At 39.6% G+C, this 27,973-nt stretch overlaps 1 protein-coding gene across 1 annotated transcript; it reads left to right on the forward strand.

Annotated features, from left to right (window-relative positions):
• The first annotated feature begins 3,061 nt into the window (after positions 1 to 3,061).
• Positions 3,062 to 27,963, forward strand: LOC141908235 (uncharacterized). The gene is made up of 4 exons (XM_074798174.1): positions 3,062 to 3,247; positions 25,204 to 25,990; positions 27,004 to 27,041; positions 27,196 to 27,963. The coding sequence occupies exons 1-3, from the start codon at positions 3,143 to 3,145 to the stop codon at positions 27,030 to 27,032; spliced, it is 921 nt and encodes a 306-aa protein (XP_074654275.1). The 5' UTR covers positions 3,062 to 3,142; the 3' UTR covers positions 27,033 to 27,041; positions 27,196 to 27,963.
• Positions 27,964 to 27,973: the final 10 nt, after the last annotated feature.

Consider the following 27,973-nt stretch of genomic DNA (forward strand, 5'->3'; position numbering starts at 1 on the left):
TAAACTCGTTCTGTCGTATCGTATTGTCTGCTATCAAAAGAAGGTTTTTACGATTCTATGAAATAATATCGCTTCTGCCAAACAGTCCATTCAATATAATCGTCATTGATTCTATTATACGAGCACTTTGCGTCGAGTATCCGAATAAGGTCACGTGACGCGCCGCTGCGCGCATTGATATAATCACCGGAAGCAATCTAAATCTCGTCCCTTTATAGAGGCGATGAATAGCTAATGAACTATCTAATTAGTCGGTTATGAACCGGGGAAATCAGCGCGGACCGACAGTTATCAGCTGAAACGGCGGTCTTCGGCGATAAACACGCATGAATAAAATATCCCGTCTCAGGCCGATAAACTCCGTCCATTCGAGTCACCGGCCACACGTACCGAATACGTGCACAAGAGACGCCCTCCGAATCAACAATTTCATCGTCATTGATTTTACTTATAGGTTATCACGAGGAAAAATTGTGGAAGAGCCGGTTTCGAGTCCAAATCCGAAAAACCAAATATTACTAATGAGGCTAGCTAGATTGATTTGAGTGCGAGTTTTCACTACTAGTGTATAGAAGCTTCATGGTTAAGGTTCACTCATTCACCTGATGAAGATACTAAACAGCTGTATACTATCTACTATAACGAGTAAAATCCCACAATAAAAGAATTAGATGATAAAATGTTTATTAAAACATATAAGAAATATTTCGGGTGGTTACTACCACCCTTCTTCAGTCTAAAATGACTTGCCAAATACATTTCTAATTCTAATTTCTAATTCTTTTATTGTGGGATTTTACTCGTATCGTTTTATCACGGATATTGTGATCTACCATTGATTTATCTACTATAACCTTTTAAAGTACTGTAAACATTTCTGGGCCTGTTGTCTGGAACGATTTGCCTCTCGTGTATCCCACAATTTCAATGAAAAATTCAAATCGCATCTCATGAATTTGCAATTTTGAATTTTCTAAGTTAATCTGTAATCCTTTTGTTTCTGTCGTCTGCAAGAGTGTATGTATATCAGTGTGACTGTCCGCGTGAGTGTGTACGTGACACGACTGGATGCACGTGCGTATGACTGTAGTTAGTGTGAATCTGGGGATTTAGAAACTTTTACAAACCTTTGTTGGCTTCATCCAATCTCCTCCACATCATATTAGAATATCTCATTATTGTATAGTTTTGTAAATCACTTTATGGCATGTAGTAATCTATTATGGAAAAAAGTTATCATTATTTTTATTATATTTGTCTTAAAGTTCACTGATTATGTAATAGTGTAAAACGTATGGTCATATACAGATTGAACGGTTGTTTCGGAGCCACAGTTCATTTTCCGGAGAACATTGTTGTAGGCAATGGTAAAACTAACTTATCAAAATGTACCACGCTCTGAATGAACAGTTCAGACGCGCATGGCGATTTCTTTGTTTTCTGAAAATACTGATAGATTTGAGTCAAGTCTTTTTGGGCACCGGCAATTCCTCGATTCCCCACGACGACGTTAAGGGCGAGTATCGTCCTATGAGTTACAGCATGAAATAGAAAAAATCGCATAGGAAAAGACGTAACGGTTAGATCCGTAGAGGAAAGAACGTGATTTTACACGAGTTCTTGTTCCACGCCGTCTCGTCTCATCTAAGTGCGTCGAATAGTCGTCCCGATAATGATCAACGGCGCCTCATCCGATCTACGGGGCAGCGCGTGGGCGCGATAAGGTGAGCTCAACGACGGGGAAGCTGGACATCTGTCGGCGACAGCACTGGGCGGACGCACGAACAAAAATTCTCTCGATGATCATCACTTGTATCAAATATATACATATATACATAGACAGATGCGCTCGTCTGTTCTCGAATAAGAAATCATCATATGTTGCGACTGTTTGAATAGATTGCCCTGTGACAGGAATACCGACAGTCGCCAAGTATCTATCCAATTATTTTCAAGTGTTTTTTTTCGCTGCCTCTACCTGTCGAATACCTCGTATGTCTCCGCAATATAACGCGTCCTTCAAGCTTTATTATTTGTTTACAGCGCTAGCGAGAAGCGTTCTCAGTATATTTTCAGACCTTCCTCTAGTTCGCTAGTTTAATTGAAAAATCGAACGATTCGTCGCGTGTGGGTTTTTTCTAGCTAGATTTCCGTCGAAGGGAAAACAACTTTTCTTATAGCATTGTTGGAATATGTTTTTTTTCAAATTTGGTAATACATAACCTAATGAAATGATCAAAATGATGAGTCCATTGCAACCACACCGTTTTCACACTGTCATGACATGCACTCCAAAGGTTGTCTTAAAACAGGAAGTTTGTCTTGAGTTGTAAGATTAGTTTAGACCCAAGGTGCCTTAATCTGAATCTTAAATCCGAGCCATGAATGATTCATGGCTTAGATTTAAGATTCAGCTTCAGGCCATCTTGTGCGACTAGCCCCTGGCGAGAGCTTTTGGGAAACGGCCAAAATACTCACCGTGACTATAATATTCAATTTCCTGATTCTAACTTTTTCATCGTGGGATTTTGCTTCAAAAGATGCTCAAATAGAATACATATATCAGAATAACACATGGTGTGTATACTTTCACACTTACGAAACGCATGCGCGAAATAACGACCTCAGTTTTGACTATGATACGTAAATGAACAGGTTTTATTTAGAAGGTGGTTTATGTTATCGACACTTAGAATCAATGGTTTTCTCTCCCTCTCTCTCTCTCTCGTTATTGATTGGGTTTTGCTGTTGCCGGTGGGCTGCTGTTATTACCCCGCAATTCTCGATAAACACAAACAGACGATAGTGTTTAATTTCGCCACTATTTTACTACGCGTCCTATATTCGAACGTCTTAGATTCGTTCGTAAATTTACTCGGTTCTACTTGGGAACAATAATATTCGTCAGTCGTGAATCAACTGGCTTTAAATATTAAATCACTCGCTAGTTGCTGCTGCCGGTTCGGTCAAAGTCGTGAGATTTATGCCAGGTGCTTTAGTTCGTACGCGAGCCGCCAGAGGCGCTGATTACGCTTGTGTATGTTGCAGGCGCAGCGGTGAATATAAAACTCAGACGGCCAACGACAGACGATTGAAAACCGGATTCGCAACTGTTAAAGGACACTTCGCATCTCAGTGCAACATGGAGCTAGTAAGGTTTAACGCGATTTCAGTGGTCATACTCGTGTTTGCCTACAGTTACACAACTCATGCCGTTCCAGTAGCAGATAAAACTGCCAAAAATCAGGTCAGTTAACACCAAAAAATGTCGTCGAATGTTTTCTAAATGTTGTGAAAGTTTACCGTTGTTAATTGTCTTATCGTAATTCTAGCTATTTTGAACGGGAAAAGTTGCCGAACTCGTCCTAATATTATGAACTATTTCGTTTTATTAGGAATCGTAAGTAGGATATATAGAGAGGTCGTGTTGAATAAACTTTACAGGTTAACGACAGTCATCTTAATCCGAATTTGAAAAGACGGCAAGTTGTGAATTTTAGTGCAATTTTAATCATTTATTTTATCTATACTAGCCAAAAACGTTTAACAAAATGATTTTCATTCGTTTTCATTACAAGCGCGGTTTTAGTTTTAGTTCTATGAATCGGAATCTTGGGGTTTTAGATTTTCATATTGAAGTATGCGGGCATCCTCAAGCCGGGCATGGCGGTCATCAACTAATTTGCACGATACAAAATCATCGCCTTCAATATCTCCATCGTTTACTTATAACCTCTTAATCTTCGATTTTCCCTACGATCTAACAATCGTTTGGGCGTTTTCGTTTTTAATCGAATATTTCGCATGAAAGAAAAGAAATTATTTGAAAAAAGAAATGATTGTTATCTATACGCGTGATATCTGAAGTGACGCCTACGCGGTTCATTAAGGCGCTCTTTCATCAATCATTTAGTGAATTGTTTACATTGAATCGATTCGTACGAAATTATCGTTACGAAAGTATCTACAAACCTAAACTAATCATATCTGAAATTTGATCAGATAAGGAAATTACTTCCAGACTCGTGTTACAAACTCGGATGACAGCGCCAGACGTGGTTTTAAGCTAAAATGACTAATTACTCATATATGAATTGATGATATTATACTTAAGCCGATACTATGTCGAAAAAAGATGTTTTTCCTTTTAACGACGGTAGCGACTGTTAAAGAATGTTTTGTTTTTTTTTTCTCGAAATGATTGACTAGGTTTTTGCTGCACGCGGGCTGTTGAAGAAAGATTATAAAGCTCCTGCAATACGATCTACCCTTTGTTGGCCACAACGTTATTTGAAATCGAATTCTAATTAAGTAGATAAACAAAATGAATGGAAATCCGCATAATATATAATCTGATTGACGAATTTATCGGTTTTAATTAGTGATTTCTCCCCGAGGAATTGGGATTTGCATTTTTCGGAAGCGCGTGCGGCCGATCGAAAAGGAGCGTAAATAAAATCTCGATACAAAAATACTATAATTTAGAGTAAATTTATTACGAAATCGTCGAAATTCCGAGAAACTTTACGAAAAACATCTAGAATTATTAGAATTATTGTGCGAAGTTTTTTCTTATTCCAACTACGTAGCGATCAATATATATATATATATATATATATATATATATATATATATATATATATATATATATATATATATATATATATATATATATATATATATATATATATATATATATCGATCGATTGGGAAATATATGATACTATTTATATGATTATATCAACGTATTCAAAACGAACTGATTAATGGACGTACAAGATCAAAGGTAAAATCGCGCTCTTCGAATTACGTCTATTAATTGTATTTCATTTCGAATCATCTATACGTGATGAATGAAGTTATTCGCATGGAATTCACTATTACGGTGAGTCTATTATTAACGAGTGGCGGAGAGAGAGAGTTTGCTGATCGTTTCAAGGACTGGCTCTCGTGACGATTCGTATCATCGTCAAAACCCCTACCGCTCGTCTGATGATCGTCCCGACAACAGCTTCTAGGATGATACGTCACGCATGGTTTTCCATTAGCGCAACCAACCAAAGGGTTCGCCTCCCTGCTCCGATAAATAAACCCGCTCAACACAAGCTACCAGTTCACAGCGGACTTGGCTCGGTATTTTTGGTCGGTTTAAACTGGTCCGTTTTGTAATGGAATTGGCTAGTTGAGTTTAGCGCGGCGATTTTTCGCTAGCGTGGAGGCTTGGTCCGTTCTAAATTTGAATGGACTAAATTTAGAAAGCCCTTGATAACGTAGTTTGAACGCGGCGTGGTTCAAATTTGACACTATGAAAAACAACAAATCAAAAGAAAAGACTTTTAAAAAGTTCAACCTTACTTGAACCGGTATTTCAAAATCGGCCGCTAAAAGGCATTTAGATTTAAAACATCGTGGTTAAACTTCTAAACGTGAACCTGAGACCAATCTCAAAATTTAAGACCTATTTGAAATAAAGTCACGATTTGAAAAAACTTAACAATTACTTCCTAGATCTCAAGTAAATTACGGGAATAATGTTTATAAACCGCCTTTTTGAAGCGCGCTTCGCTTTTTCCGATCTTTCTGAGGTTATCCCGATGACGCCCGTTCGAACACGACTTCGCCCTCGAGAACAAAGCCAAGCTCGTGTAATTCAATCTGCATACGTGTGTCTTTTTGAACGCTTTAAAGTATATCTCAGAGAATGGAAGGAGAGAACGGAGAGAGAGAGAGAGGACGTACACACCCAGTTCACGTTTGCGCATTTTCTAAAAAAAGCTATCGATACATCTAAAACAGTCTCTTCCGTCGACGTTAAACAAACGCGACGTCTGACTTTTGAGTAATGCTTGAATATGAAATGTTAAATTGAATTTCTCTACGAAAAAAATCGATGCATTTTTCCATAATTATAGATAGGCTGCCAGACATAGTGGGATGTATTTTTAAAAAAATATAACCTATGCTTAAAGCAATTCTTTTCCGTATCTGAAACGTTATTCTAAATTTTTTTTTTCATTCATATGATATTGATATCGATATTCTAATTAATGAAGGCTTATAGAAAATTCTAATTGTAATTGTTATTTCAAACCACCAATATCGATGACGTAGTGCACATCGACTAACACAGAACCACTTAAATAATGCATAGTAGTTATCAACACACTATTGTAACGGTTTTTATGGCGTCAAAAATATAGATTTAGAATATCATTAATATCGGTATCGTTCGTTGTTTTCTGGTAAACTGAAAATGGATCAGATTATGCGTCATAATGAAAGGTGTTGAAAATAAGTACAGTGAAGTCGATCGTGTGTACCGTAAGATTCCGGCGCCTTATCGAGACGCAATAATCTATCGCTAATAACACGATAGAATATTTGCACCGTCCGTCGCCCGGTGTGTAACGATCGTCTAATTCAATTTGTCGAGGATTATCTCATTCGCCGATAAGTCGTGTTAATGCACGGATCAATGACGTAGGTAATGGAGTACAACTAAACCCGTCACGATCGGCTGCACGCGGGCGAGGCGGCTCGATTTCCCTGTCGAAAACCTGCCACGCTTCACCACCTGAAACGACGTGCCTGAATACCCTATCCTAATAACGGGCGATTTTTAAAGTTTCAAGTTTCAGAGTTTTGCTCCAAAAAGAAAAAAAATTGAGCGCAGCTAATTTGTTTTACAATACATTTTACCAGATGGCCACAAAGATTGCCTAAGCCCATTGATATTGGTTCGTACCTTGATATACCAGTGTTTAAAGAAATACGTGATCATCAGGATAACAAAAGGGAATATGTTGCAATATGGGTCTATTTCAGTGGGAGTGGTGTTTAGCATATCTATTTCAAAATGAACTGAATCGACAATTTCAAGACTTCTACTTTTGCGCTCATCAACCATATCAAAAAAATTTCGAAAATGATTACGTGAACCATCCTTTCTGAGAAAGTCTTTCTCGGTTGTCATACTTATCTATCATCAAAACGGAAATTGAACTGTCAAAAGTTTGACAACGATTTCACTGAATGAGTGTTAACGAGTTATTTCATCCAATTATCGAAGAACATTCGACGAATCGTTTAAAAAAACGTATTTTCCGTGGGATTATATTTGGGATTATATATTTCGCGTCTGATATTGTCGCCGTAAGTTTTTTTAAATGAGCTAGTTTGATTTGAGGTTGGCTGGGTCTTTCAAACGTGTGATTGAATGGCTTAAACGCGTTTCAATGAGGTTAAGAATATGAAACATTATTCGCCCTCCATTAATACCGCGTGAAATTCGAACGCGAAGGGCCACGTTCTATAGCATAACATTTCAGACAGAAATTGATCTCCAACCTAAGAGGGTACGAATAATACCAAAAAAAATAATTCACAGATTGATTGATGCCCTGAAAAAGTCGGCGTTTAAAGTAGAAATCGCGTTGTTAATACGTTAACGAAGCTAATCAGGACCGCGTGAAATCATGCTCCAATTACCTAGCGCACTCATTTGCACGGTAACTGTTTACTAAAGTGCGCTCTGTCAGCACTGTTCTCCTCCGCTGAGCCCCGCAGCTAGAGATTTTTCCGTCAGTAAAAATGCGGCACTTTGCGCGCGCTGAAGTGATGATTAACGTGTCGACGATGCGTACAGGAATTTTTCGACGGCGTCTCCTCCACGTTCGTTCCATCAGATCGAAAGCTTCTTAATGTATGAACGGGACGGATAATTGCCAGTTACGCGCGGTTATATAAATTCAAACACTTCAAATTATATGCTACACACGCGTATCCGAATCCGAATGTACGAATTCGATTTCAAAAGTTCTTAGTCGATACTATTCATCTCTTTCAGATTTCAGCTGATGGATAGTCAAGACTGAACATGAAAAAAAAACTCTCCATCTGAAACCTTACTCCATCTAAAACAAAACTCTTACTTCGTTTTTGAAACGCTTCAAATCCATTTTACGCGTAATGTTTTCTGCAAAAACCGTTTAACGGAGGAAGAATAATTCATCTGAAATTGAGTTCAAGAATCAAAACTCATTGAACTTGTTATCAGCATACAGGGAAAAAAACATTTTCACGGACACCCGGTGGGTTCCTTATTTTAACAACACCCGTTTATTCCCGTTTTACAGACACCCGATCGTTCCTGGTTTTAAAAACACCCGGCAATTTTTTGCTTTTAACGGAAACGGAAAGTCGAGATCCCGTCCCGTCTACGGTCGATCGCGACGAAGTTTGGCGCGTTCGCACGCAAGCCGGTGCAATCCGAAATGGATCTATTCGAGTCTATATCTCGAGAAAAGCTTTTTAGACGTTTCCGTGACGATTGCGATCGAAAAAATACAGCTGCTCAGCTGCGTGATGGTGCGCGACTGACGAAACAGTTTCTTCAGTTCACGACGCGCTGGCAGGTGTAAAACTGACTCGGTAAATTTCGTCAAATCCCGACTTAATCTAGTTGAACAACCGTCAATCGCACTTAACGCAAATATTCATGGAAGTTTTCTGATCGGCTGCGTTTAACTGCGTGTAAAGCGTAGCAATGAGTATTTGTTAACTGAAAAAATAACTGAACTCAAAGACTACGAATCTATTTTTAGTTCGTCAACTTCGATAATTGAGAATAGAAACGATAAGAATTACAAATGAATATGATTTAGAATATTTGAAATTATGGAAATATGAAAAAAATCATATTTAAGTCTGTAGATATCTAAAAGCAAACATTTTGAGTTTCTGATTATTGGCCCGTTGTTTTATAACACACGGAATAATGAATGGATATAATCCTCAAACTGTTACGAATTCTATTCAGAAAACCCATTTCCGCTCAAATTATTTAGTTACAAGCCGGGTTCAGGTCCACATCTTTGAGTTAGAGTTAGGATCAGTTCATTTTCGTATTGGGGTTCAAATAAAGCTCAGAACTTTTAAACTAGATCCCGGTCTATTATCTGCAGTCACCTGATTTTGAGGAGCCCGAATTAATAAACGCGGCCATGAACCTCATACTAATTCGCAAACAGCAGGGATTGTTCGTGAATATGATTCCGAGACAGAAGTGTCTACAATTATGAGATATCATTGCGGTATTAATCAACGAACGAGTCGCTGATTACGGACGAATCGCACGAATATCGAATATCTATATGGACTCTAGCTAGCACCGGTCAACACAATACATTTTATACTGCCCTCATCGGACAACCGACTTATTGATAATCTGATTGGATCTGACTCCTCGGTCCAGGGTCGTCCCCGGCTACCAGTCACGTTTCGAGTTAGGATATAAGGTACTAAAATAGAAAAATAAAAATAAGAAGTAACCAGAAAATAGAAATAAAACGTAGAGTGTTTAGAAAAAATTGTCAGTATTATGGAATATGGAAAAATGCTATCATAAAGACAGCTGCTTTACAGCCGCCATTAGTACAGTTTAATTGCTGCTTTTTCCATCCTCCCTCTGCAGGGACTCGAACCTGATGGCATCGTTACACTCAGCCACGGCACGAACCCCTGCATCAGTAGACCGGGTGCGCAGGTACATGCGCAGCTTTCCGAACGAAAACTGGCGGCACCAATCAGATTGCTCGTTGTATAATCGTTGAGGCAAATTTCAAGGAAGAACTATAAATGGGAAAACCCGGGCTAAAATAAAACGGGATTTCTGATTGGCTAAAGATCACATCATCTGAACTGCGCATGTATCTGCGCACACGGTCGATTATGGCAGGGTTTCGTGCCGTGGCAATCTCGATGCCATCAGGTTCGAATCCCTGCCGGGGGAGGATGGCTTTTTCGAGCTTGACCGCGCATTTCTACCTACTTTCTAAGACAAATTGATTCCATATATATATAGTCGCTACGAGCTATTTTAAACACGAGACAGACTTTGAATTGGAAAGGTCGATTTTTTCTTGTCATGTTTTACGGCCCACATTGCCGGCGAGCTTCGATTGTCAATACATGTACTACACGCCCGAGCCAAGTGAGAATGAGCTTTATTATTTTTTTCGATATAAAGTAAACTAAGTTTCCAAAAATTATATGCTAAAAAGTTGGGTGATTGAAAATATTTTTCGCGATATTTCATGCGAAATCATCTCAATGAATTCCCAGCATCAAAGCATTTCAAAGAAACTGTATTTACCTGGTAATGGCATAAGCTTCTTAAAGGGACTAGGAAAAATTCTAAATTGTCCGAAAACCCAGGGATGGCTGACCTAGAACATAATGATCGCCGAACGAGGACGTAAAAACTACAACAGATAAAACATGTATCGTACAGAATCGTTATATCGGTGAAGGGGACGAACAGGGTTTAACCATTAACTGCGGCGAGTGGTCTGGATCCAATCCAGGTGTTCAGGGGCTCCGTCTGTTCGTTCGATCGTCCTACGCGACTGTAACCGTTTTTACGAATCGTTAGCACGAAAAACGTCGAACGAATAAAATCATCAAAAGCAGACAGATATTGATTGAAGTGTTCCTTGTAGATGTATAAGATAAGATTTTTAACCTTTCTAAAACCGAACGCTGCCCCGGGCTCTAACAACAACACTGTTCTTTACGTTACATATATAACCGCGTGTACATTATAAAGCAATATATTGTTGATTAAGTATCAACGCTCCTGGAAGTTCATTGATCTGCCTACATTCACATTGCAGTTCTCTCGAGTTCGCGAGATAATCCGAGACTTGAAATGAAAATTAGCCGCCGGCAGAGGGCGTGTGAACGCTGATGTACAAGTGCTCGCGCCGACGCTGCTGGGTCTTCAAAACAGATTCCATTACATCGTTATTCTTTTTAGAAAATTAATTGAAATTTTATTGAATATTTACCGTGATGTTATCATTTTGCTGACGGTAATTTTTGAATTATTGAACATTTCCGAAGTTATAGCAATGTTTGTACGATTGCCTAAAAGGACTAAGCATTGATTTCTACTTTTCACATATTATAACGCGTTCCTTTTCTTTAACTCAACAACATCAGACATTTTAGTACCAGAAATCAGACATTTTAGACATTCGATTTTTCCAACGTTGCGTCGATGAAAAATTACGAACTTTTCAGAAACTGCCCCTAGACGGATACACTGTCCACGAGTCACAAAACCGGCGCGTTTCGACTCTATTCTTTGGAGCCATTTCCAGAAATCAAAGTAGAATTGAGTCGGAAAGTCAAATGTTCTCATAGTTTATATTCTCCATATTGTGGCATTTTCTTCCATTGAATAAGACAGACGCTTAGCGATTGATTATCATCTTCAATATGGCCATTCTGATTGGTCGACGTCGCTGACGTAGTTCGTAAACGGACCAATCATAGATCGTTTCGCGTGACGTATAGGCTACTCAATGATTCCCATCTTCAATATGGATATTCTGATTTCGCGTAGATGAAGCTTGAATATAGCAGATGAGGAAATCTGTATTCACATAGACACGAGATCAAACGACAATATTTAGATAATAGAACCGCACTCCAGATAACCAGAGAAGTGGAGATAACTGAGTATGGGGGATATGCGATTGTTTACACTCATAGAGATAAGATAGCGAATCTGAGAGCAAATCGATAACCAATAAGTTTGTATCAATTAATAACCAATAATGATATAAGTCGCGATCACACAAGTGGTTCATATTTTTCCGGTGCCAGACTAGGCCTCGAGTTCACTAAGAACCTTAGTACCGGAGCAGTCACTCCAAGGACTGGGTGAAGGCCCGAACCAAGTGACCAAAAAACGTCGGAACGGCTCAAATCATTCCGTGTGGTTGCTAATTGGTTCTGGAAGTGACTCACCTCACTTGCCACAGCATCGTTTTGATAGCATTTTAGTAACGAGTGAGTGATATACGTGTGAACGAGCTAAATTTTAGCTAAATTTGGCTCGGGGCCTGATACCGGCCAGTTTGACCCTGGCCAAAATCCTATCCGTGTGATCTCGCAATAATTGTTCTTTTTTGTGAAATATTCACTCGGTTTCTCGCTGCTGTTCCTATAAATGACATTGGAATGCAATAAAATGTAATCGTGCAAGTCGCTGCGCGGCGACCGGCTGAATATCATCGGACAAGATTGTCCCGCGGTAAATTACTGAAATTCCCCGCTGAGAACCGCATAAAACACATCTAAAACATACGGAATTTAAGATGTCGATAGGACAGCGCATTGTTACCGGCGCATAATAGGCTTATTACGTTCTCGACTCGATACAATTACTTATAGTTTCGTGAGGGAGATGATTTGAATATAACGTATCAATCTTTTCCGTGTAACATCGCCGAGTAAAGTGCCAGTCACAGTCGGAGATGAATGCACATCGACGGGTTACCTGTGCACCGTGTAGCGCCGAGCTGTTCCGATACACTTATTTCCGAGAAAGCGAGAAAAGGGAAAATTACCCGACGGTAAACGCGATTCAGCCGCAAAAACGAATGAAAAATACGAACGATGGCGCTGCTTTCATTTTTTAAAGTCGTGTCTGGCGATATTGCCCCGGGGCCATCGGTCGGCGATGAATCGGAGCCATCTCGGTGACAGATGAAAGCGCCGCTGCCGTATCATTTGCCGGCGCCTACAGATGATGATCAAAACGTTATCGAATCCGGGAGAAGGCTCCGTGAAATTCGAGCCGCAATCCGCCTCACGCGTGTCAGCGTCGGAGTGTATTCTGATTAGGCTCGAATCGACATGAAAAAAAGATTTCAACGTAAAGACATCTAAATTATACGCGGGGCAGTTCTGCAGTAACGTTGCCAGAGTGCATTCTTACGCAATCAATTCCTTTTGAGACTTCACCCAGTCCCGGAAGTGGTTGTTTCCGTCGCTCTGGGATCCTATCGTCTGGTATATCAGACTCTAAGGTTCTCGGTGAATTTGAGACAAACTCATTATTCAAACGGTGTCATTTAAGGGGTATCAGTCGATGTGCACTACGTCATCATTATTGACCTTTTGAGACTAAGCGTGAACATAAGCGTTTATCGTCAAATTTCATTGCTCTTATTTTCTATCTAATGAATCTTTATGTTCTTTCATGATGAATTTAATTGGAAATTAGGATATTGTGCGAGTGAATGTGCACTACGTCATCGATACTAGGGCTAGACTGGTTTCCGGTCAATTCAATTCAATTTAATGTCGTTATCTATATTCAGATTCGAAATACCTTGATTGATCTTTGATTGTCCATATATTCATTTTCGATAATATCGTCAATAAATTTTCAAATTTGTTCTCAGATTTTTCAAACGACAGCTACAAATTTCAACACTCGTCCAACTAGATCCTGATCGCTGATATCTTCGCAATTCTAGCGCCTCAGATAATATCGAAAAACACTTCATCTTTTCTACGCTCTTAAACGTAACGCGAGACGGACTTGAAGCTTATGACGCAAATTGACATGCTCTTTCACGCTTTTTGATAAAATAAAGTTAATATCATCATTTTTTTTCTTTTCGAAGTAAGAGACGTAAATTGGAATAAGTTTGTAATTCCGCGTATATTTCGTGACACGGCGCTATTGTTCCGCGCGAAACTTGTCTACGTTCTCGAAGTAATCATCTTTTCATGTTGCAACAAAATCCTCACTTCAAACAAACAAAATGATCACATTTAGCAGACGTAGCAATTTTCCGTGTTATTGCAACTGGACTGGATCGTGTCGTACAGTCGGTGGTGCGCTGATCGGTATCCGCAATAAGTATGTTTTCCCACCGGATCACGCTGCACGTGTGCGGGGTGGGGGATGTGGGGGGTGTGGGGGGTGGGGGCAAGTCGATTGGATCATTCAATTATGTACATGTTCTGCTCATTAGTGGTGGCCGGTGTTTTTGTCCGCACTCATACGCGGAGTGTCCGCGCTGAACTGAAGCTTTGACGATGGTGAAAAAATAATGGTAACACGGTGTGTTTATCTACCGTTCTCGCGCATCGACTTCAACGTTACGGATTTCTTTCTGTAGATAAATAAAGATGAACGAATTGACGCGTTCTACAAACATCGCCGAAAAGTCAGCTGCGGTGTGAATGAACGCTTTGATTGAATATTTAGCCACATCGTGACCGACGAATTCCCAAATTGCGTCCACGCTCGTTAAACCGTTAGACCTTCCAACCATAACCGGGTCAGTTTTTACAGGAACATTGGTGGCTTCAATTCCTAGGAAATATTATCCCGATTCTGGCGAGTAGCGGTCCATGCATATGGTTTTTGATAGTCTACCCGAGCTCCTCTGATGACAGTACCACGTGTCTAATTTGTTGGTGTGCGAGAACATGAAATTTTTTATTTTTTGATTTCAAACACGGGAATTTCATTTCTAATGACACGGTTCGAATCCAAAATCAATGTTGTATTTTTCAATGAATGAATGCTATCAATTTTGGCGGGATATATTTCGCTATTCCTGTCATCTGCCGCTAATCTAACTAACCAAGAGCCAGGTGTTCCATTATCTCGGCGAGACGGAGCTAAATAAGTATTACTGGCGTAATGTTATTACAAGGACGGCTCCGATAGTTTCGGTGCACGACGCGTATGAATACACGAATACATATGTTAATTAAGCGCCCAAACGATTCGGAAATAGCGCGGCGATCGCGTGAGTCAGCCATCATCCCTTATCTGAACTGAAACGTCACCGCCTTTAGAAGCCTGTCAGTTACCCGAACTAACCGGCTCCTCATCGATAACAACACCGGAAAATACCGAATCAAAGACTCGGTCTAAATATTTTTTCGATAAGGCGCTATATGAATTATTGATCGCGTCAAATCGTATAATGAAAATAATTTTATTCGATACAAACGACGGCTTATCCCGAAGCATTACGGATCGACCAGTTTTCGATGACCTCGATAAGAGACAAAACACTATCGTATATACCAGATTATTTCGAAAAGACTGTCATCGAAACTTACAAGATATGGGCCCACGTACAAAAACACAGGCCATTCATCATTATGATCGATGACGTGCCGCTGGTCAGCTGAGTTATAGTCAGTCAGTCAGTGCTTATTGCGAGTCAGGCTACTTCACTTCACTTGCCGATTGTTAATCGAATCATTCCTTTGTAATGCGTTACTGATTAGATCGAACTTGACGTATAGATAAAAATACACTTTTTTCTTGAAATATATCAAACAACACAGAATTCCCTGCGCGACTGTGTCGTCTTTGTTTTAACGACACGCTTGAAAGCAAACCCTTTTCCGTATCGGCGTATTATACCTTCGCTACGAGATGCTAAGATAATTTCCGACGATGTCAATACACTATTAGAAGATTTTTAAGACAATTTTAAAGACCCCCTCAACGACAATAAGTGAACGAGTAACGTTGCTCTCGAGTCAGCGATCTACCAGGAGAGTAATGAGATGATAGCATTAATCAAAATACCTCATCGTTAGAAAAAACGTACTTTACATTCAGTTTGAAAGATTCCCCGATTCTTTCAGTTCAAATGACTTGTAAAGTTTATAGGTACATGTACTTTTCTTAATCAAGCTTAGGACGTGAGACGTTGCGAGCTCGACTATCAAATCATAAACCATAATCCCGCAACGATATCTTCTTAGCGGTCAGTCTTGGTAAAGATTCATGCAGGCAATGTGAGCAAGTATCAAAGAAGAATTTTTATGTCCACGATGGTCAGTTCTCTGACGGGTTTTGTCTCCGGCATGGAATGAGCGGCGCAGTACCGACACGGCGAGAAATAACTAAACGTTCATTAATACGGAATGTCTTGTCGATGGTTCCTCTTCTGAAGAGCGCACCATAGCGTCGGGTAGTAATCGATAATCCGAACACGTAGCTATACCCTTACCATAATCCCCAGCTATACCCTTACCATTCGCAGCTATACCCTTACCATAATCCCCAGACTGTTTCTTATCACAGATATAATACCCCGTCATTTTCTCTGCTTGTTTGAGCGAATGATATTGCAATTTACCGCAACTCGCATTTGGCACCTATGTCGCAAAGCATTGGGTTAGGAGAGGACTGGATCATTAGCTTTCGAAAAATAGTCGGCACTCTTTAGAATTATGAATAAGATCTGTGGCTTTCCTCTAGCAAAATGGCCGATGTGTGTATATCATATAGATAGACGTGAACAAACGCTGGTGACCACGCGGTCAGCAACTGCGAATCACTCGAAAATCATTGGTATTGACAGTTAATGAAGTTTGACGATGCTTTGGCCGCACGCTTCCAATCCGTTTACTATTATCAATATTATAAACCGCTGACTTCTCCGCATACACGCGTACTACATATGTAAACCGTATAGAGGATTTCATAAGATTGCTTCAGACAGAAATTGACTTGAAGAATCGACTGATGAAGTCGATGGGCTCTCTATACGTAGCTCGACACGCGCAGTGCTGGACATTTCAACTGTTAATTCGATCGTATTCAATAAAATATTGAAGCAGTTCAAGCGTCCTTTATAAGCGGCTGAACATCTTGCAGGGTTAACTAGATGAGTCAACGTATCTACTCGACCAACTAAAAGAAAGTCCGGTATATATTTCGGTTTAGAACTTTAGCTGCTAGAAACTGACCGAGTCACTGGTCCCGTCAAACTAGGGTTCACTGATTACTGGTAGCGACGGAGTTTCTTGGTCTAAGATGGCCTTCTTGTTATGCCCTGCGTGGCGCTCAGTGGGTTGACGGTACCACGATTCGATTTACCTATTAATTTGTGTTATTTGGCTAAAATCTACCGTACTTTTACCATCTTTTCTGGCACCTTTAAATCGTTAGTAAAGTTTGCTAATTGGCAACTTTTTTCTCGGTGCAACCTGCCACGGAAACGAATCAACCCGGTGTTATATGATAATTAGGCGAGCGCGCACGCGCTTTGAGGGCCGTTGTGTGTGTTTCTAATGGGGAATTCGGCCGTGATGTTTACCCGTCTGAAGAGCACATGAAAGTCCGCGAAACGTCTTAATTAGACGCATCTCGAGGCATCATTAGTCGCTCACGCAGTCGCAGTCTCGTTGTTTCTCGTTGCAGTTCGTAATTTGTCGGTAATTCGTCGTCGTCGAGAAATCGAATGAAATAAAAGAGCAGCTCTTCTGTTCGCCATGTAAATTACTAATTAGACTCTTTATGTTTACGGCGCCGCGTTTCAGACTCGAGACTGTTTTCAATATGAAACAATGAATGGCGAAAAAACTATAGAATACTTTTTTACAGACTTACATGTACATCACTGACGCCCACAAATTCGGATAGGCTTTGCCGGTTTTATTACGATATTAACTTTAAAAGGAATTTACAAGATATTACTGAGTAAGCATTTCAACATCTGTCAAACACTCTCAGCAACTCTGCTTGATAAGCCTCATTATTATTATCATATTATTAACATTATTATAATGAGATTAATAGAATGTTGGTAAAGACCTGGCGCCGGTTGCATAGTCATGACTTACACTTAAGACCAGTCTAAGACCAACTTAGTTCTATAGCCAATCTAACAACTTAAGACCAGTCTTAAGATTTTCAAGACCATTTTTTGACTTAAGTCACGACTGTGCAACTGGCCCCAGGAGTCTTTACCATCTATATATTCCAGCCCTATGCCGCTGTCACAAACCATCTTTACTTTAGGTACAGATTAAAGATTCTCGATGCAAGCTAAATGCTTTAAGTAAAACCGCTATCAAAATCTATCGTACGAATTGGCTTTGAAAATATATTTCACGAATGCAAAGAATGGTAGGATATATTATTTCGTGGCTTGATTTTGATCTCGATTTTTAAGTCGAGTAACGGCATATAACGGCGGGTGAGAAAGGGCGGCATGCGAGGTGTAAATTTCTTTTCTGAGTGATTGCAGCGTGAATTGTTCCGTGGTTTCGCCGTGAGTTGAATTTTATAAATAGATATCTAATGAGTGAATGGTACGCGAGTTTAATTTGTACGATGACTGAAGACGATCTTTTGTGACATCGGAAACGCTTCGAAAGGCGGTATTAAAATCGCATTTTTCACGCGCGGCGGTCTATACAGTCAGTCATTTTCTCGGAGTCATCCTCCTCCGACAGTTGGCGACAATCTACACGTACGTGCAGGAGACGCCGGGTCAAAGGGGTGGCATAACAAACAAATTGATACCGGCGAAACACAATCATCTTAGATTAACGTTAGAAGCCATCCTATCGTCGCTGATGAAGTGGGCCACGTTATAAGAAGGGCATCAGTCAGTCAAGGTCGCGTGAAATACAGCATATGCAGTGAACTCACGTTTTAACCTTGGAATAATTTAGTTATATATTTTAGTCAGCAATTTATCCTATTTCTGACAGAGGAGTGTTCAACTATTCATAAATACGCCATGAAGTTGATTGGCTGAATATGAGATTTTTCATCGACGTTCATATCCATCATAACGGCCGTGAATTGACGGTCACTAGGGTGCGCTGTAAAGAAGACCCCAAAATGTAGGAATATAGGAAGAGCGGGTGTCGAAAGTAAGATGATAATTCCGGAATCGGTAGAGACCAATCTAAACTTACCAAACTCTCTACCGCCGGTTCTATCGGGTTTACAGATTATGCTATTCTATAATAGATAGGCCGAAACGAACGCGCCAGAAGAGAATTCTGGAATCGATGGAGACCCCGAATAATCGCCAAGAAATCCGCGAAGAATTATGTTTTGTCTTAGTAAGAAACTTCTTAGGACAAGAATCAAGGTGGATATGTAATGGAATCACAACATATTAAGGAGGATGATAGTCGCTTTCGCAAATATCCCTAAGGCTAAACAAAAATGATACCTTGTTTCTCCGCAGCGGCCGGGTCATTTTTGTAAAATATGATAAAATTTGTAAACAGTTCATTTCTATAGCGGCCGGGTCTGTTATGGTAAAATTGATCACGATTTTAAAAAAAGTAATGTATAGAGTAGATAGGCGGCCGGCCGGGTCAACATTTAAGCTCAGCAGAGCGGAGAAACAAGGTATCAATTTTTTTAGCCTAATGACATACTATAGTTACACTGTCATCAGATATCAACACGACATCATTCGTCTTATGAACTTACCGAATACTTTCTGTATATTATGATACGGCTGAAAGAGAAAGCAAAAAGTCCTACGATTCGAGATCAAGCAATCGCGACAGAGTCGGATTAACTACTCGATATCTGACGTATTTGTCTGCACGTGGATTATATGTAGAAAGGGTATTTAATTTTCCGTCGAGACAGTGGATCATCAGCGGCGGTAACAGTCGAGAACCACGAGAATACCCCAGCACCTCGCGTCATTATAGCGATGATGATATTGAGAAATAAATTGTTGAAAAGTAATAATGTTCAATCTTGTCAGCAGCGAAGAAAGATTCCACTGGAGATAGTTTTAATAGTTTCACTACATATATTTTACATTATTAAAGAGATATATAATTTAGACTTTTGTATTGCAAAAACAAATAACTAAGATATCATTGTTGATGCTTTGTATGCAATGAACTTTTCAAACTAAGTATTTTCAACTCAAGCTTTGACGTTTTTTCAACTATAGCTTTGACGTCAAGGTATTGCCGCGATGTGGAACTCGAGAACGAGATGTTTGTCTTATATATAATTAAGATGGACTGGGAAGATTTGTTTGGAGAAATACTCAACCGACACTTTCGGGAGGTAGACATGTTCATGATGTACTTACTTCCTGCGAGAAATGATAAACAAACCTTTTTCCCATTTTTCAATAGCAGGCAATCTCTAGATGAAAACCGGTCGCTAATAGACGCCATCACGCCGCCTAGAGAACATCCATTTCCGGTCGCGAACCACCGTCGCCGCCGTCTCGAGAATTGCTACACGTCTCTCCCGCACTGTAGACATCGGAACGTAAAACAAACAGTAACTTCATCACTGATTCAACTTCAAACAGTAAACTACGAATTCGTTTACAGCGTAAACTGCTCGGTACAATGGCAATACACCTAGTATTGAAAACTCTCTTCTAGATAATAATGATGATAATCTATTCGCATATTATTGATAAATTTTCAATGTATATATTTATCTTTATCTGGCTTTACGTCGTTCGGTTCACGGTTTTCCAAGATTAACGAATTATTCATTTAACCTCAAGACGGGGACGCGGCCTTTCAAAGTGTTGCCCGCACACTGTAGGCAGGCAGCAGGACTCGAACTACCTCTAAGCGCATAGAATTTCAAAATATTTCACCGCGAACACCTAAATCGCTTCCGAAAGGGTAATGTGTATAGGCGTAATGCGCATCGATGATGTCACAATGGCACTTAAAATCCTTTTTAAAAATTATCGTGTTAAAATAAATATAATGCATTTGCAATGAAAAACTACATTACTGCTCTAACTCCTTAATAACTCAGTGGTCGCGCGTGTGTAGGCCACATCGTCGATTTTCGGCTTCAACGGCCAGATTGTGTTCTCCATTAGGATAGCTACAATTCGTGATAACCATGAAATGAACAATAATGTCGTTTTTAATCGTGTCGAATGGAACCGTCAAAGGCGGTAAGAGGATGTTGCGCTATTCTCACTCATAGTTCATTCTAAACCGTGTCCTCGCATGTATGTACTCGAAAGTGAGCATCATAGAACTGGAGGTCAACATCAGGTCCCATCATGTGTGAAATCTATTACCGTTCTTACTGAGGATTACAGAGCACGTAAGCTTGTAAACACATTAACAATGATAATTAACTATCCGACTCGATTGTCAATTCTTGTGGTCATCACGCAGGGTACTTTTAATGCTTACCTACCTACCTACCCCAGCACTGACAACATACAGTCAAATTAGGTACGTTTTGAAGAAAAAAAAACCTACAATAGAAAGAAAGAACTTAATGAACATTTGATGTTTCAATCCAATTCCATGAGCCATTTTTTAGGAAAACTGAAATTAGTTTGGGAAATGTCTCAAAGAATTGGCCCGAAATGTCAAAATGCTCATTTAGTTTTTTTTCTTTCTATCGTGGGTTTTTACTTCAAATTATATTAGACAGTCACCTGTCTATGGAAACCAAATCGGTTCGTTTTGCTTTATTAACTTGTTTAAGGTTGAAGGCGAATCCATGAGATCAGAATGGAGAGCCTAAAACTTCATATGTCTAGTTGTATAAAAAGTGTACACGAACAGCTCTTTGTAGGCGCGAAGGCTGGAAAATTGATATTTTTCTGAGCATCATGGTGTGATTCTTAAGCAAAATTACCAGCAATGATGATGTCTTGGCAAAACTAGGAATGGGCCTCTTGGGCCCCTCTAACAACGGGCCCCGGAAAACAAAACCTCGTTCTCAATCTCAACCGAAGCAAGACGTCATCGACAGTATTTCACTCGCTGGATGTCGTTAGGAAATTGATTTCGCTACGAGAGACGTTTGACGAACCAGCAAAGCAAATATTACCCTTGGTTTTATTCGTTTATTTAACGCGTTGTTTAACTGATACCTGGGTTACTGTCGGAAATAAGCAATCTATTCGCATTAACGCAACCATCTGCCTCGCTGATTCGTCCTATTAAAGAATCAACCAACAGGTTATTGGACATATCACGCCGTAGGTCGCGTGTATAATAGATAAATCACCGACAAACTGTTACCCGGTAAGTCTGAAAAAAAAAGAAAATCCAACCGAAACCGATTCTAGAACTTGTCTGAATTACCCGTTCGAATTAACAAACGGACGACTCTTCCCGCCATTGATGACCTTTGTAATAAGATCAATTCAAAACTAGCGTAACCGAGCCGATCAGTATTCCATTCCAATCTCCTCGACTAATAATTCACAAATCAGAAATAATTTCACCCTCTTCTCGGATGCGAGTCAATGACTGGTGGCCGCGAATGCCACGCTGCGCCTCTCGGTGACCGCGCTGGAGTCCCCTGTCGTGTCATCGACGTCGTTTAAACACCGGAAATCGACCCCGCTGTCGGTTTACTCGCTACTGCAAATGTAGCGATTACAAGGACTGTCGTATGAAAGGCTCTTGTAAATCGCGTAGGGAACAAGTGCCGCTAATGTGTCGGCATTGGACAAATCTAGTCCTTAATAAATATCTCGAGGCGGCAAATAGCATTTCATTAGAGGTCAGTGTTAGTGGCGGACGATACTCGCCGGTGTCAATCTGGTCATTTTACGTGTTTACATAATTCGTTTCCGTTAATAAACGGCGTCGAAATAAATCTCGTCGATTTTGCGACGCTCGTTATCGTTGTCGATTCATAAATCCTCGTCGACGGTTCGGATATGACTGGCGTTGACGACGATAATCTTCCGATTAGAGAATTATGCTTTTAATCATCCTTTAACTCACTGAGCACAGCTCGGAATATTACTATAGCGGTTTCTGGTTTCTTACTTTCGAAACTCCGCCGCCGCCAGGACTCGAACCTATGAAATCTACATTGAAGAGATGTTCAATGAAAACCATTCAGTCACTGAGTCTCCGTAGGTATTACGCCAGCGTGAATTCGACCGATCGTCTGGCATAGTCGTGATCTTCTTTTAATAACTGTTGTGATATGGTCGACTACGCGTCGAAAAGGCTATAAAACGATTGCTCAAGTTCTTTAAACTATTTCTTATCAGAAACGAATGTTAGACAATCCAATTAGACAACGCTGAATGTTAAAAGAGTCGACGATCTAACGAAATCAGACCATTTAAAAATTTAAAAATGAGGTTTTCATCAGTAGTATAATCCTTAGACTAGTCGGGAACCAGACCTTAATTTGAATGTTAAAACTAATGGGAATCTTTCCTATTTAACTTTTCTCGTGACTAAAGGATTCGGTTTATAAGTGGATGGAACAGTCTGTAGATTTTAAGCCAAGAGAACCGGCTACAGAGATAAGATCTAACTGCGTGTTACAGGAATTATAGCAGAGATTCCATCAATGCGCGTTCAGTGATAGTATATTTGATATGAAGTGACATGTCGACACGACAGATGAATATTAATCCATCTACACCAATGTGAAATGTCCAATAGACTAATATGCTAAGATTTTCAGATTACTGTCATTCTGTTTGGTTTGCGGTGTTAAATTCCCCCCCCCCGCGAGGTTTTTTCATGAGTATTTTTTTCGGTGTGGCGAGAGCCGAAACGACAATTCAAGGATTGAGAATGTGCAAACTGTATCTTGCTGGCTGACTGCAGTGAACTGATTTAAATCTCAGTGTAGAGCCTAGTGGCTGAACTCATTTTCGAGCTTCACCGCACATTACGGGCTATTTTAAACACGAGATAGACTTTGAATTGGAAAGGTCGATTTTGCGTTAACGAATAAAAACCCACTGTAGATCTGTAGAAACATTTTATTTCCTCACAGTTTCGGGGTTCAAACAAAAATTAAACAATAATAATTATTGTATCATTGGTTCCTCTGAAGATGAAGTTTAGTTTTAACCTCAAAACTGTAACGAAATAAACTGTTTATACAGATATAACTGCGGGTTTTGTTCGTTGAGAAATGCTAAAAGCCTATCATCTCTTGTATCTGATTTCAAGAATCTGAAGCTGAATAGTTATTAATGAGCTAATCCATAAATGTTGTACTGTGATTCTCCTTGTCTATTACTAATATAATAGTACATTCACTATTATTATTACTTATTATTATTGTTACCATTGCCTTTATTGCTATTAATCTTTATCTGTTTTTTTTACATTATTATTATTATTATTATTATTATTACTATTATTATTACTATTATTATTATTATTATTATTATTATTATTATTATTATTATTATTATTATTATTATTATTATTATTATTATTATTATTATTATTATTATTATTATTATTATTATTATTATTATTATCATTATTATTATTATCATTAAGTATTATAATCCTTCTTATTATTATGAATATGGATGAATATTATAATGTTAACGATATTCATATATCATAAAGTAACATATATATCTATTTGTATTGCACCTTGCACATAATGCACGTGGGCACAGTGCCTTAGTAATTATAAGTACAGCCCTAGGCTCGCACTGTGTCCCTCATCTTATGTCTGTAAAAACTATGTTTAACTCCTATATTGTATCTTGCATGACATAATGATGAAAAATAAATTATATATATTATATCTTGCTGACTTTTCATTCTATCGCAACTCGTCTGTAGTTGTTATTCCGAGTTTCAGCGCAGTTTTCTACTGCGTGAATTTAAATCTACTGGTGTAACTTGTCTCTACGGAAAATGGTTTACTTGTTAGTATTAGGTCTGAGTGTTACGTCATATACATATGGATCTCGAAGACATAATGTATCATTGTATGTTGGTTGTTTATCCCTTTGCATCCCGTTTATCTTTGGATTATTTTTTTGGACATACATGTATTATCCTAAAGCTCACTTATCCTTCTATTGTTTCGATAACACTAATCGGACTTTGACTGTAGTCGCCCTACCTCGTCTTATCGGGGCTTCATCAATTGGCGGTTGTTGTTTTTCGCGACGGTAAATTAGCCACGAGTGACGTTTTCAACCGTAACTCATATATGTATACCTTTACCGCGAAATGGGTTTCACTGCCTCGAGCGGTGACCTTTAGGGTCTTCTGACCTTAGGCTTGACCTTGGCCTTTGGCTACAAGGTTCTCCGGGGATATCGATAAACATTGTTCTGCCTGGAAATAGAAATTACATGAATTAAAATCCGGGAGACGCGATTTCGTGCATGAAAAGGGCACCGCATTTTTATCGAATATTGAACCTGAATCTTACCTTTGCCAGTTAATCGAGCCTAACACGACGGTGTTTGATGCGGGAAAATTGTCTGACACTTGTCCGAAAGTGAACTTTAGGTCGATGGAAGTGTCAACTCCGGCACGAGTTATTCAATGCATATTAGCGGCTTTTGTTTGGGAGCATGTCTTCAGGTTTTATTGGGGACCAAGTAATGAAATAGACGTTAATCAAGTTCATTCAGCTTGTTAGAAATCATGCAGATACATTTGCTGTCTCACAATGACTTATACAATCGTCTTAAGGCCGTACGTGATATATAGATTGTAAACTTTAATTGGCTCGAGGCTGATTTGATAGATCTGCCGAATATAATCTGAGAAAAAATTACTGAAAAGAAATGCCCCGACCGTGCATGAATATGTTCATTTCTCTCAACGGGCTGCTTTATTTTCTATTTACAGATAAAACGATCACTCGACCCGGCGAATGCATTATCAGAAAACCTAAAAGTTATAGATGAAAACGAACTGGATAAAGAAAGGCGATATCTAGACAGTTTAGGAAGTGGTGTTATTCACGGCTTCCGAAGACAACTCGATACATTAGGAGGAAACGCCATTCACCCTGGTCGCAGGTACTTGGACACGTTAGGCGGGCGGGTTATCCATGGCGGTCGATCGTTAGACAAACGTCCGTTCGATTCGATCGGCCACGGCGACTTTTCCAATTTCGCCAAGAAACGAGGGTTCGATTCGATTGGTCACGGCGAATTCAGCAACTTCGCTAAGAAACGAGGATTCGACTCGATCGGTCACGGAGAATTCAGCAGTTTCCAGAAGCGTCCGTTCGACTCAATCGGTCACGGAGACTTCTCGTCGTTCAGCAAGCGCGGTTTCGACTCGATCGGCCACGGGGACTTCTCCAACTTTCACAAGCGACCATTCGATTCGATCGGTCACGGCAGTTTCAGCAACTTCCAGAAGAGGCCGTTCGACTCTATCGGCCACGGCGACTTCAGCAATTTCGCCAAACGACCGTTCGATTCAATCGGTCACGGAGATTTCAGCTCCTTCAACAAGAAACGAGGATTCGACTCGATCGGGCATGGCGAATTTTCCTCCTTCCAAAAACGACCCTTCGACAGCATCGGACACGGTTCATTTAGCAGCTTCAGTAAGAAGAAGCGCGGATTCGACTCGATAGGACACGGAGAATTTAGCAGCTTCGTCAAACGATCAGCCGCAGACAGTAAGTTTTCATGATGAGAAAAGTTTGTAGAGAGGCCGCGTGTAAAACGTAGAGACAGATAGTATACTTAAAGGTTAACTAAGTTTTTTTTATTTAAGATGCCGTAGTTTAGTAGTTTTGTCAAGAAATACTCTCGTCATATACCCGTGCTCTCCGTCTTTACGTTTTACTAGTAAGTTTCCAGGGTCCGGTTCCACAGTTCCGAGTTAAGATTTGACTCTGAGTTAACTCATTGAAAATGAACTAACTTTAACTCAGAGTTAACTCTAACTCACAACTGTGGAACTGGGCCCAGGAGTGTCTTCCAATTCTATGCAACCCGGGGTTTTCGGTTAGCTGTCGGAAAGTTCCGAGTCGAAATTAGCAGCAAGTGAATTCCGACCAAGATAAAATGCATGGTATTTCAGACTCTATAAAGACTGGAATGCTAAAAAAAACATTTTAAGAAAATTTAGTACCTATTTCCTTTAGAGAATAAGACTCCCTGGTTTTAGATTCGCGGTTATCACGACGTTTAAAGACGCCCGCATTCTCTATCTGTCTCTCTGTCTCTCCACACTTGATTTATTCATCGACGGCGCCCATTTACCGATTTCCTGTTTGATATGTAAACAACATGCGCCCGAATTGACAAAAAATTACGTCATTGCAGAAGCAGGTTTTACTACTGCGCTAATGGATTGTTAATGAATCGTCATCAAAAAAATTGTCTGACCATTCCCCACCGACTCGCTCGCGAGATCCTTAAAAATCAATGGAATCAAGATTCTTCCAGAAGCTCCCAAGAAGATTTACGTCACTAATTTTAATAATTAATTACCCATCAATATTTGCTTTAGTTGATTGATTTAAGTGACAGGTGATTTTATGATTATTCAAGATGGCGGCATTCGCCCGGTAGAACGAGGCTTATACCGCCCCACGACATCGTCGTTCCAGACAGTTATTTAGGAAGACGACTTCGAGGAAGATTTCAAACGAATATTTTAAACGTTTTTCTTTCCGTATTTCAGAAAAAGCTGACAAGAAATCGACTCAGTAAAAAGCAGCGGTAAGTAATAAAACTTACGTGTAGAAGCCACAATTCAGACGAACTAAACGATATTATCATCCTATGCGTAGGAGTTACATTTAGTTATCGTATGAACTGATTATCTCATATTAACATCATTCTAATCGATACTCCCCCCTTTATTTATTCATAGAAACGCATAGGCGTTGGACATGGCTATTTTTGATCATCAATCCTTGGAAATGGTTCGATTTTTTTCTCAAAAACGCCTCGACACACGAGGGAGGGAGAGAGAGATGGCTTCCGTTTTGAGGAGTACCCATCAATCAACAGCGGCCGCGATGGAAACCGATATAACAAACACTACGAGTCACGAACATCTACGAACTTTTTCCGCCAACCGCTTGTTATCTATCTACCTGTATGACCTCTTGACCTTCAGTTTCTACACCGACCGACCTCGGATCGACCGGGAGTTCTTTGAGCGTTAGACGCATTTTAAAAAGTATACGACCACTAAAATAGCTCCGCGCTTTCATCTATAGCGGCTAGATTTGAAAAAATGCAGTTTTAAGTTCGTCGGTTTGTTTGAGGATTCTACTGTTTTATATTGGCAATCATAAAAACAACGCGTTCATACCTCGAAGATTAATTACGAATATAATATCGATTATAATTGACCGATTGATCGGCCAGACGACAATGATAATTGTTTAATGTAAATATAAACACGTATTGTACTAATATCATACATAAATCGACGAGAAAATGAAAATTATAAATATGCGATACATAAGTATGCGAAAATACACAGCTTTCTGGTTTCTAAGTCTTTCATATTCTTGTGATAAAAACCACTCTGACAACTCTCGCGTGTTTCGTCATTTTGAATTCGATCGTTATTTTCAGATTGTTATGTATCGTATATCGCATATCGTATATCGAATATCGAAACGCGTATGTCTTGATAA

This window comes from Tubulanus polymorphus, chromosome 7, assembly GCF_964204645.1.
Source record: "Tubulanus polymorphus chromosome 7, tnTubPoly1.2, whole genome shotgun sequence".
Taxonomy (NCBI): Eukaryota; Metazoa; Nemertea; class Palaeonemertea; order Tubulaniformes; family Tubulanidae; genus Tubulanus; species Tubulanus polymorphus.